The sequence below is a fragment of the Ovis canadensis genome, chromosome 3, assembly GCF_042477335.2.
Source record: "Ovis canadensis isolate MfBH-ARS-UI-01 breed Bighorn chromosome 3, ARS-UI_OviCan_v2, whole genome shotgun sequence".
Lineage (NCBI taxonomy): Eukaryota > Metazoa > Chordata > Mammalia > Artiodactyla > Bovidae > Ovis > Ovis canadensis.
In genome coordinates, this window is record NC_091247.1 from 113,381,600 (window position 1) to 113,401,356 (window position 19,757).

General features: G+C 38.4%; 2 protein-coding genes across 4 annotated transcripts in view; one reads left to right on the forward strand and one right to left on the reverse strand.

Annotated features, from left to right (window-relative positions):
* ZFC3H1 (zinc finger C3H1-type containing) overlaps nucleotides 1-2,679 on the reverse strand; it is a 50,030-nt gene extending 47,351 nt beyond the window's left edge. For all 3 annotated transcript variants that reach the window (XM_069584004.1, XM_069584005.1, XM_069584003.1), the window contains exon 1: nucleotides 1,808-2,679. In XM_069584004.1, coding sequence (XP_069440105.1) covers nucleotides 1,808-2,402 — 595 coding nt within the window. In that variant the 5' untranslated portion in view covers nucleotides 2,403-2,679. The remainder of the gene's footprint in view (nucleotides 1-1,807) is intronic.
* Nucleotides 2,663-19,192, forward strand: THAP2 (THAP domain containing 2). Its single transcript, XM_069584011.1, has 3 exons — nucleotides 2,663-3,389; nucleotides 10,473-10,668; nucleotides 15,263-19,192. The coding sequence occupies exons 1-3, from the start codon at nucleotides 3,319-3,321 to the stop codon at nucleotides 15,647-15,649; spliced, it is 654 nt and encodes a 217-aa protein (XP_069440112.1). The 5' UTR covers nucleotides 2,663-3,318; the 3' UTR covers nucleotides 15,650-19,192.
* The last annotated feature ends 565 nt before the right edge of the window (nucleotides 19,193-19,757 follow it).

The following is a 19,757-nucleotide window of genomic DNA, read 5'->3' on the forward strand; positions in this document are numbered from 1 at the left end:
TGGGTTGCCGTTGCCTTCTCCGAATAAAGGTATATGGCAGAAGCCAAATGATATCGAATGCATGGACAGAAAGAAGGCAAAATCAGGAAGTAGGCAAGTTCATGGCATCACCTCCTTCTCTAACATAAAATAAACTAAGAAAAAACTTTAAGCTCCCATAGTACTTTTTACATACCTCAATTTGAACTTTTTACACTGAATATAATTAACATTTGTCTCTTCAACACACAAGTTTCATGTTTATATTTCTTTTTTATGCTTTTTAAAAATTTTTATTGAAGGATGATTGTTTTACAGAATTTTGTTGTCTTCTGTCAAACCTCATTTTTGTATTCTTAAATAATTTACATGTCTGTAATTAAACAGCCCTTCTGTTCTTAGGCTCCGAACTGACAACTAACAAATCCTTGGTTAAAAAAAATATCTTGGGCTAAGATATTCAAAGAACATTTTCTTTTTAAAAGTTAAATACCTATGTGATTTTTTTCCTGAAACAATCCTGTGTGCTCCTGACCCAACTTGTGGTTGCATAAGTTTTTTCAGAGCACCAGCATCAGAAGCTCCTCCTCCTTATCTAAACTACATTTCTGGTCCTCTTTCTATCCTGACATCTGGCAAAGACCATTTGGTCTTAAGTATTCTGTGAAATTAACGTTGAGTGTCTCCCCAACAAATGTCATTACATGTAGGTTTCATATATAGTGAATATATTAAAAACTCATTACAGCATGGAAGTTACAATCAGCAGTAAGTATTCTCAATAAACTATTTTTAGGCAGTTATCATGGAGTATGTCAAGACACAGTTCTACAAATAATCTGAAAAAGAAAATTAATATAATTACTATAATATGTACATCTGCATCACTTTGCTGTATCTTGAAACACATAACTTAAAAAAATTGTTTTAAAGGATAGTTCTACAAACACATCTTAAAATAGCAAATCCTCAGATGAATAAACTCAGGAATGTTTAAGATAACTAAGAATAAGATTAGAGGGGACAAGAATCAGATATTTGCTATTTTCCTCCTTAACCTCGCCATTAGCTCCACCTCCCCATAAACCCCCACGGTTTCCAATGTATTAAAATTAAAATGCTGGTAGGTTTCATTCTCTCTCTAGTCCACAACTGTCAGCACCAAGAGTTATAAAATGCCCAAAATATGAACATAAGAAATAGAGAAGTTAAGGAGGTAAAGCTTCTGCCAAAGATCCATGAATCTCAAACCTCCGAATTAATAACTGGTGACACTAGGACTTTTCCCCCCCCAACTTTAAAACGCAGCAATGTATAAGAATAAATCAAGAAAGGTTAAAAAAAAAATCATCACAAATAAAAACAGTAGGATTCGGTGTAATGAAACTTCATAATCTTCAATGTGACAGTGTAATATGATATAAGCAACAGTATTCCTCAAACTTTTTATGGCTAATACTTTTTTCTCCCTCTAACAATCTAAAGCAGCTTCACATAACAAAGTTTACTAACAAAAACAAAGGCTACTGAAACCTGGGCTTGTGATGTAGTATTTCAAATCTGATTTTACACTTAGATTCCACTAGTTTGGCCCCCATCCAAAAACAAGTTACTGTTAAAAAAGCAATATACCCAATCAAGTAATTTTAAGACACAAGGCGAGTTTGACACACGGGGTTTACCAACGAACCTCCTACGTTAAGTATTTTGACACAACGACAAATAAGCGGTTCTGACGGTTCAGAAAAGTTACTCATCTCATACCTAGTAATGACGCTAAAGGGAACTTTAGTGACACACCCAGGGCAGACCGCCACGTTAAGGATACAACTCTTCCGAGGTGGAGAGGGCTCTCGCCAGCTCTGACTGCTGCCGAATCCGGATCCCGCTCCTCCTCCCAGAGGTCTGCCCCCCGGCTTGCCTCCTCGCTCACCCCCTCCTCGTCCCCGACTCCAGCGACTCCCACCCCGGTAAGGCCTGCCTCGAAAACGGAAACGGTCCAAGGCGATGTGGCTCCGTTCCCAAAACGACGGCCGGGGGCTGCTTTCGGACAGTGAGCTGGAAGGCATCCTCACGGAGGGCGGGTGAGACCGGAATGGCTCTTTGGGTCGGTAGCTGCTGTGTCCCCTGAGGTGGCCCCGCTCTGACGCGTGCCGCGAGCGTGAGAAATTCCTCAGCTGCAGCTGAGAAGAGGACGACGACAAGGAGGAGCCGCCGCCTCCGCCGGATCCACCGCCCCGGGCCGGGTGAAGAGGCCTTCGCCGCGGGTACGGTAACAGCCCGCCGCCACTGCTGCTGCTGCTGCTCCGGCTCCGTATCTGACTGTTATTATCGTCGTCGCTGATCTCCCCATCTTCAAGCTCCCCTTCTTCCTTGGGCGAGAGGCCACTGGAAGCCAGGGCCGGAGTATCTGCGGTCGCCATCCCGGGAGCAGCGCTCTCCACACAACCTTAGCCCTCTATCCGGGGATCCGCCCGACTACTGCCCTCCTCTCCGCTTTCCTTCTTTTCTAACGGACCCGGTCGGTGCGGCCTTATCCTGTTTGGAGACCTAACGGGCTCTGCTCCCCAACTTCCCCGCACCCCAGCTCTTTCTCGCCGGACCGTCGCAACCCACTTCCCTACCCTAGCGCCCCCTTGCTCCTCCGCGATCGGAGCTCTTCCGCCTCGCGAGAAAGTGGCTCTGGAAGTGGCTCTGTTCGGCCGTCACTTCCTGCGGCACGCCGGAAACAAGAGTCCCAGTTCACGCGATAATAATTAGGACAGCGCGATGGCTGCCTGGGAGTTGTAGTGTTTTTTTTAATTGCCGCTCGCTTTGACGTTATCCTTCCAGTCTGAGGCTCGTACCTATTCCTGACTGGCCTTTGGGGGTTTGGGGAGCGTGGCAGGGTAGGCGGGCCTGTTTTTAATCTTGGCCTCGAGAGAGTTTCATAGTAAGAGGGGGGGTGGCGGGGCACACGTCGTCTAATTGCTCGGTGGCCCGCAGCTAAAGAGACGCTGTATAGTCCCACTCCCTTGCGGGAGCCGGGGAGCGGGCGGGTTGCGTCCGCCATGTTGGTGAAGACAAACGAGGGCGACTGGAGCTCCAGGACCGTCGGCTTTGCTGGCTCAAGTCCGCCATATTAATAAAGAGAGAGGGCAGGCTGACCCCTCCCGCCCCCCGCCTGCTACACACGCACACACGCATACACACACACACCCCGTCTTCCCAGCCATCTCTGGCAACTCAGCTCGGTGGGCCGTTCCCCAGCCTCTTTTGCCTAGGGTCCGCCCGAAGGAAGCGTAGCATCCCGCGCCTCAAATCAGGCTTAAGACAGCGCCGAATGAGGTGGAAAGGGAAATGCCGACCAATTGCGCCGCGGCGGGCTGTGCTACTACCTACAACAAGCACATTAACATCAGCTTCCACAGGTAACCTGGGCCGGGAGTGGGGCTGACGGAAACGGGAGTTCCTACACTGGGTATCACTTGTGTGAAAAGAACAAGAGGATTCTGCTAGTTCTAACTTAGCTATTAAGTAGCAGGAACGCATCATTTTTGCCTTTTGTGTTTCTCAAATCTGTCCAGTTTTTCTCTCCCTTCGGGGAAGGTTTACTCAAGTTCTGTGCAGTGATTAGTCCTTCTCTAGAAAGCGACAGGAGGATACCTTAATTTTCTGCTCTTTTATTTCCTATGTATTCGACCAGGTCTTGATGTTAATGACGCCATAAGAGGAAGCGAGATCTTCCTTTTTCAAGTCAGCAATCACCTAAAAAGACGACTACGTTCCCGTTATAATTAGTTAGTTCTCACTAGCTATATTGACACGAGAAGCGTAGATTTCTGATAGTCACATACGGTAACTGCGGAGAAATTGTCATTAAGAGCAGTAGAATTAAAATATGTGAATGAAAATGGAAAAGATAAGCTTTCTGTTCTTACTAGAACAAAGTAGTATACAAAGAACCCAGGTTACGTTCTTCTTTCGTTTGCCGAAAAGCCGTCAAAAGTCTTTAATTCGGTCAAATCAGGTTGACCTGATTTGGTTGACGTGATTTCGGTTAAATCACGTTGAATACTACATGAAATAATGACTTGGTAAACATTTGCCTTCTCTGCAAGTGCCTGCCGTATGCTTGAAGAAAAGAAGCATTTAAAAAGTTAAGTGCAAACAGTTCGGCATTTATATACTTTGCAACTTAATAAGATCTTAGAATTCAGAAAATAAAATCCTTGACCTTTCTTCCCACCTCATTGTGACTAAATGCACTCCCCATTAAAAGTTACCACCTAAAAAACAAAATCCTCGTGGTGTTTATGTTTTTCATGTATGTCATGCAAATGTAGTGCTTGATTCATTGATCCATCTAGTGTATTAAAAAGCAGAGACATTACTTTGCCAACAAAGGTCCGTCTAGTCAAGGCTATGGTTTTTCCAGTAGTCATGTATGGATGTGAGAGTTGGACTATAAAGAAAACTGAGCACTGAAGAATTGATGCTTTTGAACTGTTGGAGCATCAGGGCTTTGGAAAAGACTCTTGGGAGTTCCTTGGACTGTAAGATCAAACCAATCAATCCTAAAGGAAATCAGTTCTGAATATTCATTGGAAGGACTAATGCTGAAGCTGAAGCTCCAATACTTTGGTCACCTGATGCGAAGCACAGATTCACTGAAAAAGACCCTGATGCTGGGAAAGACTGAAGGTAGGAGGAGAAGGGGAGGACAGAGAATGAGATGGTTAGATGGCATTACCAACTCATGGACGAGTTCGAGCAAGCTTGGGGAATTGATGATGCACAGGGAAGCCCGGCATGCTGCAGTCCATGGTGGCACCATGGGGCCGCAAAGAGTTGGACACAACTGAATGACTGAACTGAACTGAATGTGTGCCAAGCTCTTAGCACCTGACATGGTGCTAAGGATCCAGAAAATTCCTGGACTGGGAATGAGAAAGACTGACATAAATAATTATGGTTAAATGCCACAGAAGACTTTCAGGGCGTCCTAATTTAGCCTTGAAAAGTCAAATAACACTTCTCAAAGGATGTGAAATTTCAAATGAGACCAAAAGATGACATATATCTGGTCCTGTACAATACTTATAAGGATTTTCTGTTTTATCCAGTGAGTTCTTGAGTAGGCTTACAAAGAATGGAGTGATTAGATTTCCACATTAAAAAGCCTTCAGCAGTGTGGAGAATTACAGTGTTACCTAAAGTGCTGCTTAATCATCATCATGAGATGAATTTGACAAGAAAGGAGCTTATTACAGAATGTTAACATACCTACTATTTCACAAGGAGATCCTGATGCAGCTCAGTGAAACTAAACAGTGTACTTCTGATGCTGACACAATCAGCCCTAGATTGATAGAGGAAAAAGTTAGGACCCTGTAATAAAATAAGGGAGACTCAGTGGTCTAGACTAGAGTAGTACTGAGAGTAGGGATGGGAAGAAGTAGACAGATTTGAGAAATGTTTGAGGAGAAATTATCGTATATGGTAATTTGATTTGGAAGATGAGGAAGAGGGTGGAGTCACGGCACCAACAATGAATGTTTAGGAGATGTGTGGTGGTACACGAACATACATACCTCCTTTCCATGTTTGACCATTTGCTTGCTATGAAATTAACATATTCATGTGTAACCTCAGCAGTTTAGGCCTTAAAATAGCATTATTCGTAATGAAATTAATTCCTATTTCCTAACTAACATTTAATTCACTCCTTTCCTAGGACATTGGTAGACTTCTTTATCCCCATATACAGCTTACGTTGCCTACACTTATTGTCCCCATTTTCCTTCTCTCTTCCTCAGCCCGTTCCAGACTGTCTCCCCAGTAATCTTTTGAAACTGTTCTTGCTAACATGAATTGTCACACTTACATCTTTCTTCATGGCATGTGATCATTTCCTCCCTGAAATACTCTCTGCTTTGAATTATTTGACACTAATTTTGTGATTTTCATCTTACTTCCTTGGTCTAACTTCAGTCTCCACCACTCTATCACCTAGCCCATTCTCATCAAAAGGATTGCAGCTGTTCCTACGGTCTTGGTTAACATTTACTTGTTGATGCCTCCTAAATCAGTACTTTCAGTCCAAATCTCCAATGGGTTTTAAACCTTTAGATGAAGTGTCTCAATTATATCCCCCATCTCTTCAGTTCCTCACATTCAGCATACTGAAATTGTACTCTTGAACTTGTCCTTCCCCAAAAACTACATTTCCCATATTTCCTTTTTCATAAAAGGAAACACCAGCCACCCAGAAGCTGGGAGGTTATCCTCCCTTGACTTCTCACCATTCCCTCTCAATTGAAGTATTAAAACAACTTCTTAAGTGGTTCACTGCTTCCATTCATGTCCATCTAACTGCTGTTTTGTAGTAAATGGTGTGTTGCTAAATGTTTAACAACAGGATCTCCGGGGAAGGGCAAAAACCCTGATTTGTAGTGTTTGTCCAATTTGCAGGATATAAGTATTCCCAACCATAACTGGTTTTAAGCTACCAACATGACATCACTGATCTTGGAGTTGGGAAGAAATGTACAATACTACCCTATTCTGTATCACTTATTTCATACAGGTTTCATACATATAAGTAACCTTAAATGTAGATAATAGTAAAATAACTAGGTGGTGGGTTTTTAATATGTATTACCTTTGTTTTTAATCTACTTAAATGCAAACTTACATAATTTTTAATCATGTCTGTGTTTAACAACTAGTTAAAATATTTTCTGTAAACAGTCACACCTAAATTAGGCCCTTGATGACTTACCAATACCATTTTGGATAAAATTCAAAATCATTGTTATCTTAGCAAGCCCTCCATCATCATGTCATGTTATAACACTTCCCTGTACCCAAGATACTGTTTAACATTCTTCACTACTACCATTTCCCTAGCTAATTCCCATACTCTCTTAAGGCCTCCTGATGAGATTAGCTCTTCCTATTATGGTTCCATGCAATCCTGTACTTACCCTTTTCTAAGTTCATATAATTACACTTGTAATTACATTCATAATATTGGGTTAGCCCAAAAAGTTCATTCAGGTTTTTCCATAAGATGCTATGGAAAAGCTCGAATGAACTTTTTGGGCCAACCCAATAATAAAAACTATTTATTTAACATTTACCATGTAATCTGCACTGGGCTGGGCTTCTCTGGTGGCCCAGATGGTAAAGAGACTGCCCGCAGTGCAAGAAGCTTGGGTTCAATCCCTTGGTTGGGAAGATTCCCTGGAAAAGGGAATGGCAACCCACTCCAGTATTCTTGCCTGGAGAATCCCATGGACAGAGGAGCCTGGAAAGCTGTAGTCCATGGGGTCACAGAGTCGGGTAGGACTGAGCAACTAACACACACACACACACACACACACACACACACGCACTGAGCTAAGCATTTACTCACATTGTCTCGTTTAATTCCTAGAACCCCACTAGGTACCATTAAAACTGAGGCCTAAAAAGGTTAAACAACATTCTTAAAGTCACCCAGCTATTCTGTGAAGGATCCAGTATTGATACCTGGTTTGACTCCAGAGAAACTGTTCTCGGCCACTCTTTTCTGCTACATCAAGGTGTTTGATTCTGTACCTTCCTCATTACAGTATACCCTCAAAAAAGGGGGATATCATAAAGGTAGGTCAGTTTTATTTACCACCATGTCTTCAGTGCCCAGGACAGTGCTTGGAATGTTAGAGACATTCAGTTATTTATTAAATAACCTAGCAAAGTAGCACTGTTTAAAATACTGAGTGATTTTCCAGAACATCTAATGCTTCTGAAAGCATGCTTCTATTTTGGTGTAGGCAAGAATATATCCATCTAGTAACACTACTTCACTTATTTAAAACTAATATTTACAGGATTTATTATTACTTAAATTCAGCTTACAGGCTATTTCACTCACCCTTTGGATTTGCTGGGAAAAATCCAAACAACATGTGAAAAAAATAATTAGAGTTAACTTTATAAAACATTATCCAAAATAAAATATAAAAGTGTTGATGATTCTTATTTTATTTCAACACAGATAATCTGAAGATTATTTAGTAATGCCAAACTAACTCCACTAACTTGTATATTCATTGATTCACGCAGAAAAATTTATTGAATGCTTGCTTAACAGGATAAAGTAGTGAAATAAACAGCTTCTAACCAGGAAAAACCTGTGATCTAGTGGTGGAGATACAAAAGTAAACCCTTAGAATACAGTTATATTAGCACTATATGATACAGAAACATCTAACCAAGTCTTCTGATCATGAAAAACTTGTTAGGAAAATGGGATTCCTAAACTGAGTCTTAAAAGAAGAATTTGATGAAGTTAAGGTCCAGTTGCAGGCATTGATTTCATTATTTAAAAAAGAGCTAAAGGTGGGTATGAAAAATAATATCTGACAGTCTTTATATATCTGAAGAGTCTTATACAAATGATAATATAATAGTACTGATAGTACTTATTTATTCTGAGCCTTTATTGAGGTCCCAACAAGAAGTGTGCTTATGAATTAATAGCTTAATTTTTAGCTCAGTCCTCTGGAGAATTTTCAGATCATTAAATATTGGAACAGAGCTTTGAAGTGAGAATACATTATTGTTAAGAACTGAGAGGTAACAGAGTAGATTAATTCTCTATCAGAAGTGTCTAGTGAAATAGAGTAAACGTACTTTATGAAAATACAGGAACTGTAGAGTGACATTGGAGAAGGCAGTGGCACCCCACTCTAGTACTCTTGCCTGGAAAATCCCATGGATGGAGGAGCCTGGTAGGCTGCAGTCCATGGGGCAGCTAACAGTCAGACACGACTGAACGACTTCACTTTCACTTTTCACTTTCATGCATTGGAGAAGGAAATGGCAACCCACTCCAGTGTTCTTGCCTGGAGAATCCCAGGGACAGGTGTGCCTGGTGGACTTCCATCTATGGGGTCACACAGTCGGACACGACTGAAGCGACTTAGCAGCAGAGTAACATACAAATGTTGTCTTCAGATCAGGGTGTTTTTGAGGTTGTGGGGAATGGGGACATGAGATGGCAGGGTGTATAAGTAAACCTGAGCTTTCATCTCTGTGCCCCTCCCTGCTGGTAATTTGAGCAACCCTAGTATATCTAATATAGCCAAAGCTGTTCTAGTGAATCTTCAGCTGCGGGCTTCAGAGCCACAGGATCTTCTAACATAAATTTAATGGCTCTTTTTAGGCACTAGTATCCTTTAATACTTAAAGAATAAGGTAGTCAAACTAACGAGTTCAGTTCAAACTTATTGTGTGTAAAAGTTGATTCTTCTATTTCCAAGTCAGTCAACACGGGCTTCCCTGATAGCTCAGCTGCTAAGGAATCTGCTGCTATGCAGGAGACCCTGGTTCAATTCCTGGATTGGGAAGATGTGCTGGAGAAGTGATAGGCCACCCACACCAGTATTTTTGGGCTTCCCTGGTGGCTCAGCTGGTAAAGAATCCACCTGCAGTGCAGGAGACCTGGGTTCAATCCCTGGGTTGGGAAGATCCACTGGAGAAGGGAACAGCTATCCACTCCAGTATTCTGGCCTGGAGAATGCCATGGACTCTATAGTTGATGGGGTCACAAAGAGTGGGACCAAGCAACTTTCACTTCACAGCACAGCTACCGTCAGAATTTTTAGAAGCCCCTTATGTTTTTATCTTCCTTAACAGCCGTACACTGGGTGGTATCACTGTATTTTATGTTTGAAATAAACAGGAAAAACATTCCAACTGGCTTGTCATCAGCGTTTTACTTCTTGTAGTAATTATGCTTTCAACTGTACTACGTAGCTTAAGAGTTCATTTTTCAAAAATATATGCAGTTTAACTTCATGAAAGTAGTATAGTATAGTATTAATTTATATATTCTATATTTATAGTAACTAAGCACATTTTTGTTGAGTCCCAACTATTTGCAAGGCAATACCTAAGTGGTAAAGATAGATAAAAAGATACAATGATCTGTGTCCTCAAGAAACTGATCATCATTCATTTCACTGGAAATTTTTTAAAACAAAAAATTACAAAGCATGTGGTAAGTATCATAATGAACAAAGAGGAAGGAATACCAGAGTCTATCTTGATAAAATTCAATCTGTGGATTATCTGACTTGTCTTGACCCTGTATGTCAACAGTAGATCAAATCATTGTGAAACTATTACTGCTTACAGTGGTTCCACATAAATTTGATACAGATCAAATTTAGTTTTACTTATTTTTTCTCCCTTGTTAAGGACTAGTTTGGGAAGAGATGTCTCTTTTTAAGACCTTGAAAAACTGATTCACTTAAGTTAGTTTTTTGTACGTTTTAAGAACTTACAAAAATGAACATGAATTGGTTTCTGTTCCAGTGTTTGGATATTAGAAATTTTTAATTTGTTATATAAATGGAAGACATTTAAAATTGTCATTTTTCAAATTTTCTTTTGACTATTTAGTGCAACCAGAGTGTGTGATAGTTGGAATTTGAGTTGCCCTTTTTTTTTTTTTTTTTAAGGTTTCCTTTGGATCCTAAAAGAAGAAAAGAATGGGTTCGCCTGGTTAGGCGCAAAAATTTTGTGCCAGGAAAACATACTTTTCTTTGTTCAAAGCACTTTGAAGCTTCCTGTTTTGACCTAACAGGACAAACTAGACGACTTAAAATGGATGCTGTTCCAACCATTTTTGATTTTTGTACCCATATAAAGTCCATGGTAGGTAATGCTACTTTTCTTTAACTCCATTTTTAGAATCCATCCTTTTTTGTTTGTAAAATGGAATGATTCAGAATTTATTGAAATTCAAATATAATACTGTACAAGGAAACTGGAAAATTGCAGTAAAGATGCAGGCTAGAATTAGTGCTCAGATCTCCTGATTCTATTATTCTTTTCCCAATCCAAACTGTTTTTATCATATTGGAATTCTACAGTATTGTTAATTATTGTCAATAACTGACCCATTGGTTAAACTGAAAAATCTTAATGAAACCTCTAGCATCATTCTGCCCTGGTTTTAGGATGACATACAAATAATGTGTGATAAGTGCTTTCATGGCAGCACATCCAAAGAATACCAGAGTCAGACCAAAGAATATAAGGTCAGAGGGAGGCGTAACAGAAAACTTGGTAGAACTCCGGCATTTAGACTGGGTTTGAGCTTGGAGTTTGGGACTTAGGAGAGAGTTCTTAACCTTGCACAGGGCAGCTGCAGTAGTACGATGAGAACAAAAACTAATGAGTTGGGGGATGAGTGGAAAATAAGTATTAGTAAGTGATATTTAAAAAGAAGGAGAAATTTAAGGTATAGTATGAATGTGTTAAAGCAATGTTTTATCTACTCAAGGAAGATCTGACCAGAAAGAGAAAAGCTAGCTGCGAAGGCAGGATCACTGAAATGTTAAGGGGTAGAATGAACAACAACAAAAAAAAAGTAAAAAATTTAGCTTTGAAAACGACAGATATCTTTTCCTCTGAGAGAGGAAAAAACCCACTGCTTTCTTGAGTTATTTTTGATGGGTAAATATGTAAATCTACATGGTTAATATCTGAATGGGAGAGAAGAGAGAGGAGATTGTGGTAAACTAATTATTAATATTAACATCACAGATATTAGAAAAGCTCCAGGATGGCAAGCATTTCACTTCTGAATCCTCAGAACCTCAAATAGTGCCTGGTACATAGTACACACTCAGATGTTTGTTGAATTTGAAGTATACCTTGGTTTTGACACTGATCATTTATTCTTTCAACAGATACTTACTGGGCTTTACATATGTTGAAATCCAAGTTAGTTGCTGGGAATATAAAGATTGAAAAGGAGCTCCTGCCAATTGCTCTAGGCAGAAAGAATGCCAGTTTTAGATTTCATGACGACAGGAACCATATTTATCTTACTTATTCACTGTTGTGTTGTCTCAATAAATGTTTGTTGAATGAATGAAAGACACAAAGTTATGAAATTGATGAGATAATGTGGGAACTAAAAGTGTTTTAATATTTTTGGAATGAAAATTAGGGTGGTGAATGGCAGAATGGGGTGAGATCCTAAATGGTATAGTATGCCATGTAAAGATTTTTTAGTTCTTTAGAAAATAGGGAGGCAAAGAAGAATGTAGTCAGTATTCAAACATCAAATCTGTTAGAAAATTATTCTAGTGGCACAAAATAGATTCAGTTCAGTCGCTCAGTCGTGTCCAACTCTGCAACCCCATGAACCGTAGCACACCAGGCCTCCCTGTCCATCACCAACTCCAGGAGTTCACTCAAACTCATGTCCATTGAGTCAGTGATGCCATCCATCCATCTCATCCTCTGTCGTCCCCTTCTCCTCCTGCCCTCAGTCTTTCCCAGCATCAGGGTCTTTTCAAATGAGTCAACCCTTTGCATCAGGTGGCCAAAGAATTGGAGTTTCAGCTTCAACATCAGTCCTTCCAACGAACACGCAGAACTGATCTCCCTTACAGTGGACTGGTTGGATCTCCTTGCAGTCCAAGGGACTCTCAAGAGTCTTCTCCAACACCATAGTTCAAAAGCATCAATTCTTCGGCGCTCAGCTTTCTTTATAGTCCAACTCTCACATCCATACATGACTACTGGAAAAACGATAGCTTTGACTGGACGGACCTTTGTTGACAAAGTAACGTCTCTACTTTTTAATATGCTATCTAGATTGGTCATAACTTTCCTTCCAAGGAGTAGGCATCTTTTAATTTCATGGCTGCAGTCACCATCTGCAGTGCTTTAGAGCCCCCCAGTCACCCACTGTTTCCACAGTTTCCCCATCTATTTGCCCTGAAGTGATGGAACCAGATGCCATGATCTTCGTTTTGTGAATGCTGAACTTTAAGCCAACTTTTTCATTCTCCTCTTTCACTTTCATCAAGAGGCTCTTTAGTTCCTCTTCACTTTCTGCCGTAAGGGTGGTGTCATCTGCATATCTGAGGTTATTGATATTTCTCCCAGCAATCTTGATTCTAACTTGTGCTTCTCCCAGCCCAGCCTTTTTTATGATGTACTCTGCATATAAGTTAAATGAGCAGGGTGACAATATACAGCCTTGACATACTCCTTTTCCTATTTGTAACCTGTCTGTTATTCCATGTCCAGTTCTAACTATTGCTTCCCAACCTGCATACAGGTTTCTCAAGAGGCAGGTCAGGTGGTCTAATATTCCCATCTCTTTTAGAATTTTCCACAGTTTATTGTGATCCACATAGTCCAAGGCTTTGGCATACTCAATAAGGCAGAAATAGATGTTTTTCTGGAACTCTCTTCTTTTTCCATGATCCAGCAGATGTTGGCAATTTGATCTCTGGTTCCTCTGCCTTTTCTAAAACCGGCTTGAACATCTAGAAGTTCATGGATCATGTATTGCTGAAGCCTGGCTTGGAGAATTTTGAGCATTACTTTACTAGCATGTGAGATGAGTGCAATTGTGTGGTAGTTTGAACATTCTTTGGCATTGCCTTTCTTTGGGATGGGAATGAAAACTGACCTTTTCCAGTCCTGTGGCCACTGCTGAGTTTTCCAAACTTGCTGGCATATTGAGTGCAGCACTTTGACAGCATCATCTTTCAGGATTTGAAATAGCTCGACTGGAATTCTATCACCTCCACTAGCTTTGTTAGTAGTGATGCTTTCTAAGGCCTACTTGACTTCACATTCCAGGATGTCTGGCTCTAGGTGAGTGATCACACCATATTTGTGATTATCTGGGTCGTGAAGATGTTTTTTGTATAGTTCTTCTGTGTATTCTTGCCACCTCTTCTTAATATCTTCTGCTTCTCTTAGGTCCATACCATTTCTGTCCTTTATTGAGCCCGTCTTTGCATGAAATATTCCTTTGGTATCTCTAATTTTCTTGAAGAGCTCTCTAGTCTTTCCATTCTACTGTTTTCCTCTATTTCTTTGCATTGATTGCTGAGGAAGGCTTTCTTATCTCTCCTTGCTCTTCTTTGGAACTCTTCATTCAAACGGGTATAGCTTTCCTTTTCTCCTTTGCTTTTCACCTCTCTTCTTTTCACAGCTATTTGTAAGGCCTCCTCAGACAGCCATTTTGCTTTTTTGCATTTCTTTTCCACGGGGATGGTCTTGATCCCTGCCTGCTGTACAGTGTCACGAACCTCATTCCATAGTTCATCAGGCACTCTATCTATCAGATCTAGTCCCTTAAATGTATTTCTCACTTCCACTGTATAACCATAAGGGATTTGATTTAGATCATACCTGAATGGCCTAGCGGTTTTCCCTACTTTCTTCAATTTAAGTCTGAATTTGGCAATAAGGAGTTCATGATCTGAGCCACAGTTAGCTCCCTATCTTGTTTTTGTTGACTGTATAAAGCTTCTGCATCTTTGGCTGCAAAGAATATAATCGATCTGATTTTGGTGTTGACCATCTGGTGATGTCCATGTGTAGAGTCTTCTCTTGTGTTGTTGGAAGAGGGTGTTTGCTATAACCAGTGCGTTCTCTTGGCAAAACTATTAGCCTTTGCCCTGCTTCTTTCCGTATTCCAAGGCCAAATTGCCTGTTACTCCAGGTGTTTCTTGACTTCCTATTTTTGCATTCCAGTCCCCTGTAATGAAAAGGACATCTTTTTTGGGTGTTAGTTCTAAAAGGTCTTGTAGGTCTTCATAGAGCTATTCAAATTCAGCTCTTCAGTGTTATTGGTCAGGGAAATAGATTAATGAGGATTAAAATAAGCCCAGAGATCAATAAAGTTTTTAATATATTCAAGCTAGACATGAATGAAATGGGCCTGATGTGGGTAGTAGCATTAAGAATGATGGGAGGATCCTAAACATCCTGATGAGATATTTAGGAGGTAGAATTAATAGGACTTGATGACTACCTGAATGAAAGAACTTAAAGGGGAAAAAGGGACCTCAGATTTCTTATCTGGACAGAAGTTTTCTATCCACATCTTAAATCCTTGATAGTATGATAAAACTGTGCATAATTAATAAGTAAACTATTCAGGAGCTTGATTCTTGGGAATGTTTTTATTAGGTAGGATCACAGGTCTGAAATATTAATCAAATTGAGAGAATAGTATTTTCTTTAAAAAGATCAAATCAGTATCACAAATAAATGTCTAAATGAATTCTATATTGGCCTTAGTGAGAATATTGCAAATAAATTTTTTAAGTCTACAGAATCATATTCAGTTATTTGACAGAAACCTGAGAAGTGCATTGTCTGGTTCCAAAAAGAGCAGTTTAAGTACTGTTACCCAAAATTGGACAGAATTTGCTTATTTGTGATATTCCATAATTTATGCTCAACCCTCTAATTTTATTTGGCTCAGAAACTCAAGTCAAGGAATCTTTTGAAGAAAAACAACAGTTGTACACCAACCGGACCATCTAATTTAAAATCAAGCATTAGTAGTCAGCAAGTACTACTTGAACACAGTTATGCCTTCAGGAATCCTATGGAAGCAAAAAAGAGGATAATTAAACTGGAAAAGGAGATAGCAAGCTTAAGAAGGAAAATGAAAACTTGCCTACAGAAAGAACGCAGAGCGACTCGAAGATGGATTAAAGCCGCATGCTTGGTGAAGAATCTGGAAACAAATAATGTATTACCTAAGGGCACATCAGAATACATTTTACCAGCAGCCTTAAACAGTCTTGCTTTGGAAGATTTCAAGATTCTTGAACAAGATCAACAGGGTAAAACATCAGTTCTCTAAATCTGAAACAGACCAAGAGTACGTTCATTTAGGATTTGTTACTCAAACTCCATTCTATTCACAAGTAAAAACATTTAAAGAAATTCCCAAATTGAGTAGTTAATAAAGTTTTACTTGAAGTAACAATATTACTGTATAATTTATGAAGACTTGATTACAAAAAAATGGAGAACTTTCTATGAAACATTTAAATGAGAATAGAAGTGCCTTATTGTGAGAATTATGTACTTAAAATTTTTGCTAGAAAACTTAATGTTTGTAGAATGTTTTGTGTTTTTGTTTTTTTAACCTCTTTAAAGAACAATCTATTACAAGTAATGTTTTTAATTTATATTATAAAAAAATTTTTTCCTGTACCAAAGTTGAGATAGTACATTCTAAGTAATTTGCCTAGTAGGGATTAACCGACATGTAACTGTAAAACTGTTCAGTTTTTTATTGAATTATTTTTATTGGCACTGTGATTGGGAAAAATTATAGGGAAAAACCCCCTGAAATACAGGGCAAATTATTTTATTTAAACTTTGTATATCTTCTTATCAGTAAAATAAGATAATCATGGCCTCCATCATAACAAAATTAGCTTTTGCAATATCTTGTAAAATACTTTGAAAATAGTGTTTTCAAATGTGAAGTACCTTTGAGTTATCCGAGTACCTCAGACTACTAAAAACTGGTAGCTGGTTATAGTCACCTTCTGAGAAAACATACTATGAAATAACATGGAGAATGAGATCTAGCTTTTACTTTAATTGAACACAAAGATAAATGTATACCACGTTTTTCTCATAAATAAAAATACATTTTCAATTTCTAAGTTGATGCATTGATAGGCAAACATGCTACAAAGTTTCATGTTAGAAATACTCTCTCTGTCTCCATGTGTACTGATACCAAAATTCTTAAGCTTTCTTTTTTTCCTTAAACCCATAATAGAATTGAATTATGGAAAAATACTTACCAGATTGTATCTCCACAGCTTATAACCTAAAATGGACTCAATTTATCTTAGATATCAGTTTGCTTTTTATCTCTTTTCGTAAGAGTAAAGTATAGTAACCATACTGCATACGGGAAATGAAGTGTAGATCTCTATAAAAATACATGTGTCTGTGCTAAAGCTATTCAGGTGCTAATTATTTTACAACAGAATATCAGAACTCTTCTTAGAGTTTCCACTTGAACAATTAAAGGGTTTGCCTTATTTTGCCAGATAAACATTTAGTAAGAGCCCTTCAAACAGCTTTGGTCAAATCATATAAAAATTTATTAATGTACAATCAGGTTAACCAGGCCTAACTTGAGTTTCTGACAACACCATATGAAAATACAATATGTATAATCACATATTACTGTAAATCTTTCCCATAAGGTCATGGCTCCTTGATGATAAAAAAATTTTTATAACATTTGCTTGAATCCTAGCAATAGTCTTTTTACATTATTTGCACCCTTTCTTTTAATAAGGGGTGCCTACTAGAGTTACAAAAGCAGTGGTAGGAAGGATCCCATTTAGTTTTCATCAGGCACTTAAAGTAAATATTTAAGAAAATCCTTTTGTGTATAGTGTAAACCGTATTAGTCATGTTATCTTTAATACTGGATGTCACTTCTTGGAATTGTCCTTTCATGTTTTCAACTGTCTTTATATGGTTTCAAACATAATCATCAACACTTACTGACCATTTCTATACTTCAAAACAAGTTGGGCAAATAATCATTTAAACATAAACTATGTTTTCCAAATATAAACTCTCACGTGGTTCACCACCCCTCCCCAATACAAAACAAAACACCAATGCAGGCTGATTCCCATGTACAATAGTACCTTAATATCTCAATATAACATTTTGTAAATCACAAAAATGAACCATTATAAAATACAACAAACTTTTGGCACATTAACTTTACTTCATTATTATTTGAGAGCACTGAATAAACTATCACTCAGTACATTTTTTGCTGTTTTTTCCCCGTGTCATTTTCATGTCACTGTTCTGATAACATGCTACAAACTCTGTCTGCATCAAGTTACATTAACATATATCTGTCTGCCTTAAAACTACTTGCATTCATAGAGAAAATCCAAGGAATTTAGTTTTACTTTAAAAGTTAAAGGAATCTTTTAAAATCCTGTTCTCAGTTTGTTGATAAACATCACTTAGCCTGTATATCATGAAACTCATCAAAATTATAGTAGCTCTTTGTCCTCTGCTGTACACATATATCCTGTTTTATGTTCATCATTCATGCTGTGTCTGGTAGGCACTAACCTTTACAGAGAACCAGCCAAAGTCTAGGAATTTGGTATAAAGATGAATATTGACATTTTTCTGCCCTTAAGTTGCTCAAAGTCTTTTGAGAGAAACAAATACCATTTATAATACGATATGGTAAATGCTGTGAAAGAGGTGTGTGTGAGGTGCTTTGGTAAATGCCACTAAATTGGAATTTAATGAGAACATATAAACTTTAGACCTTTTTATAATAGTTTTCTTTTGAAATAAATGGATTTCTTCTTATAATGACTTACCAAAGGAGATTTTGTAGAACATGGGTGTGAATTACATAGTGTTTATTTAATGAATTGTAATACTTTCCTCCTTTTAAAATGAACACTGAACAAATTTGTTGTTTACATCTTGTTAGAAGGAAAACATAACTAAGTGATTATTATATCAAAGAAAAGATTGGAGTTTATTTGATGTTTGATATTTTTACTAAACAACAAGCCCTACTATCACAAATTTTTTAAAAAATAGTTTTAACTCAGAGTCTTCAAGTTAACAATGCACTATAGCAACAATTAGTTATCTTACTTGTTCTTTACAAATATTCTGTGTGGTAGGCGGTGTTATCTCTAATTTATAGATGAAGAAATCTTTGTTAATGTAATTATTCAGACATTTATAATGTATCTGGCACAAAGGGTAGAAATGCAGTGATCAAGAAAGTTCTAGGTTGAACACTGGTCTTCAGCCTCCAAATCCTATTCTCTGACCTCTACATTATAACCCTCTGTTAAATACATCATTAAAATAGGGCAGGTCATGTGTCTCAAAAAACTAAGAAAATATTGTGTGTATAAATATAGATAGATACATAGATATACACTAAAGACAGTCTATGAAGTCATTGTTGATCCTTCTAGGTAGACTTTATAATGCTGGGGGTTTTTTTAATCTCACTTCTCAATGTTAGAATACGGGTAAATTGTAATTTTGGTATAATATAGAAAATGGTTCCTCTTTATGTCAGATTATGGGATTCTTTTAGTATTTAGACAGTTGAAAACTATAAAATTAAGGAATTTATAATATATTAAACAGCTGCATATTGTTTTCACCAAAAAAATGTATTCTGAGTATGTTCATACTAAAAGCTTTTCTAAGGAAATTACTGTCATGCCTATTATTTCTAAAATATGTACATAAACATTTCTGTGGAAATTGTTCCTTTAAATTGAACCCCTGAAATACTAATAGAAGTCCCTCTCCTTAAATTGAAGCAAACTGTAAGCAAAATAAAGATATGTAAAGCCTAGAAGAGGAATTATCATTTCATTTTATGGCTCAAGTTATATCTAAACACATTATAGTTTATTTTCACTGTTTTAAATACTGGTTATACAATCTACACCAGAAATATGAAGGACTATAAAAATTTATGTCTCTCCTCAATAATTTGAGGCTCACACACAGATTGTAGATAAACTTGAAGGTGAAAGTTGCTCAGTAGTGTCCGACTCTTTGCGACCCCATGGACTGGAGTCTGCCAAGCTCCTCTGTCTGTAGAATTCTCCAGTCAAGAATACTGGAGTGAGTAGCCATTCCCTTCTCCAGGGTATCTTCACAACCCAGGGATTGAACCTAAGTCTCCTGCATTGCAGCAGATTCTTTACCATTGGAGCAACCAGGGAAGACCATAGATATGCTTCAGTTCAGTTCAGTCGCTCAGTCGTGTCTGACTCTTTGCAACCCCATGAACTGCAGCACACCAGGCCTCCCTGTCCATCACCAGCTCCCAGAGTTCACTCAAACTCATGTCCATCGAGTCAGAGATGCCATCCAGCCAACTCATCCTCTGTCATCCCCTTCTCCTCCTGCTC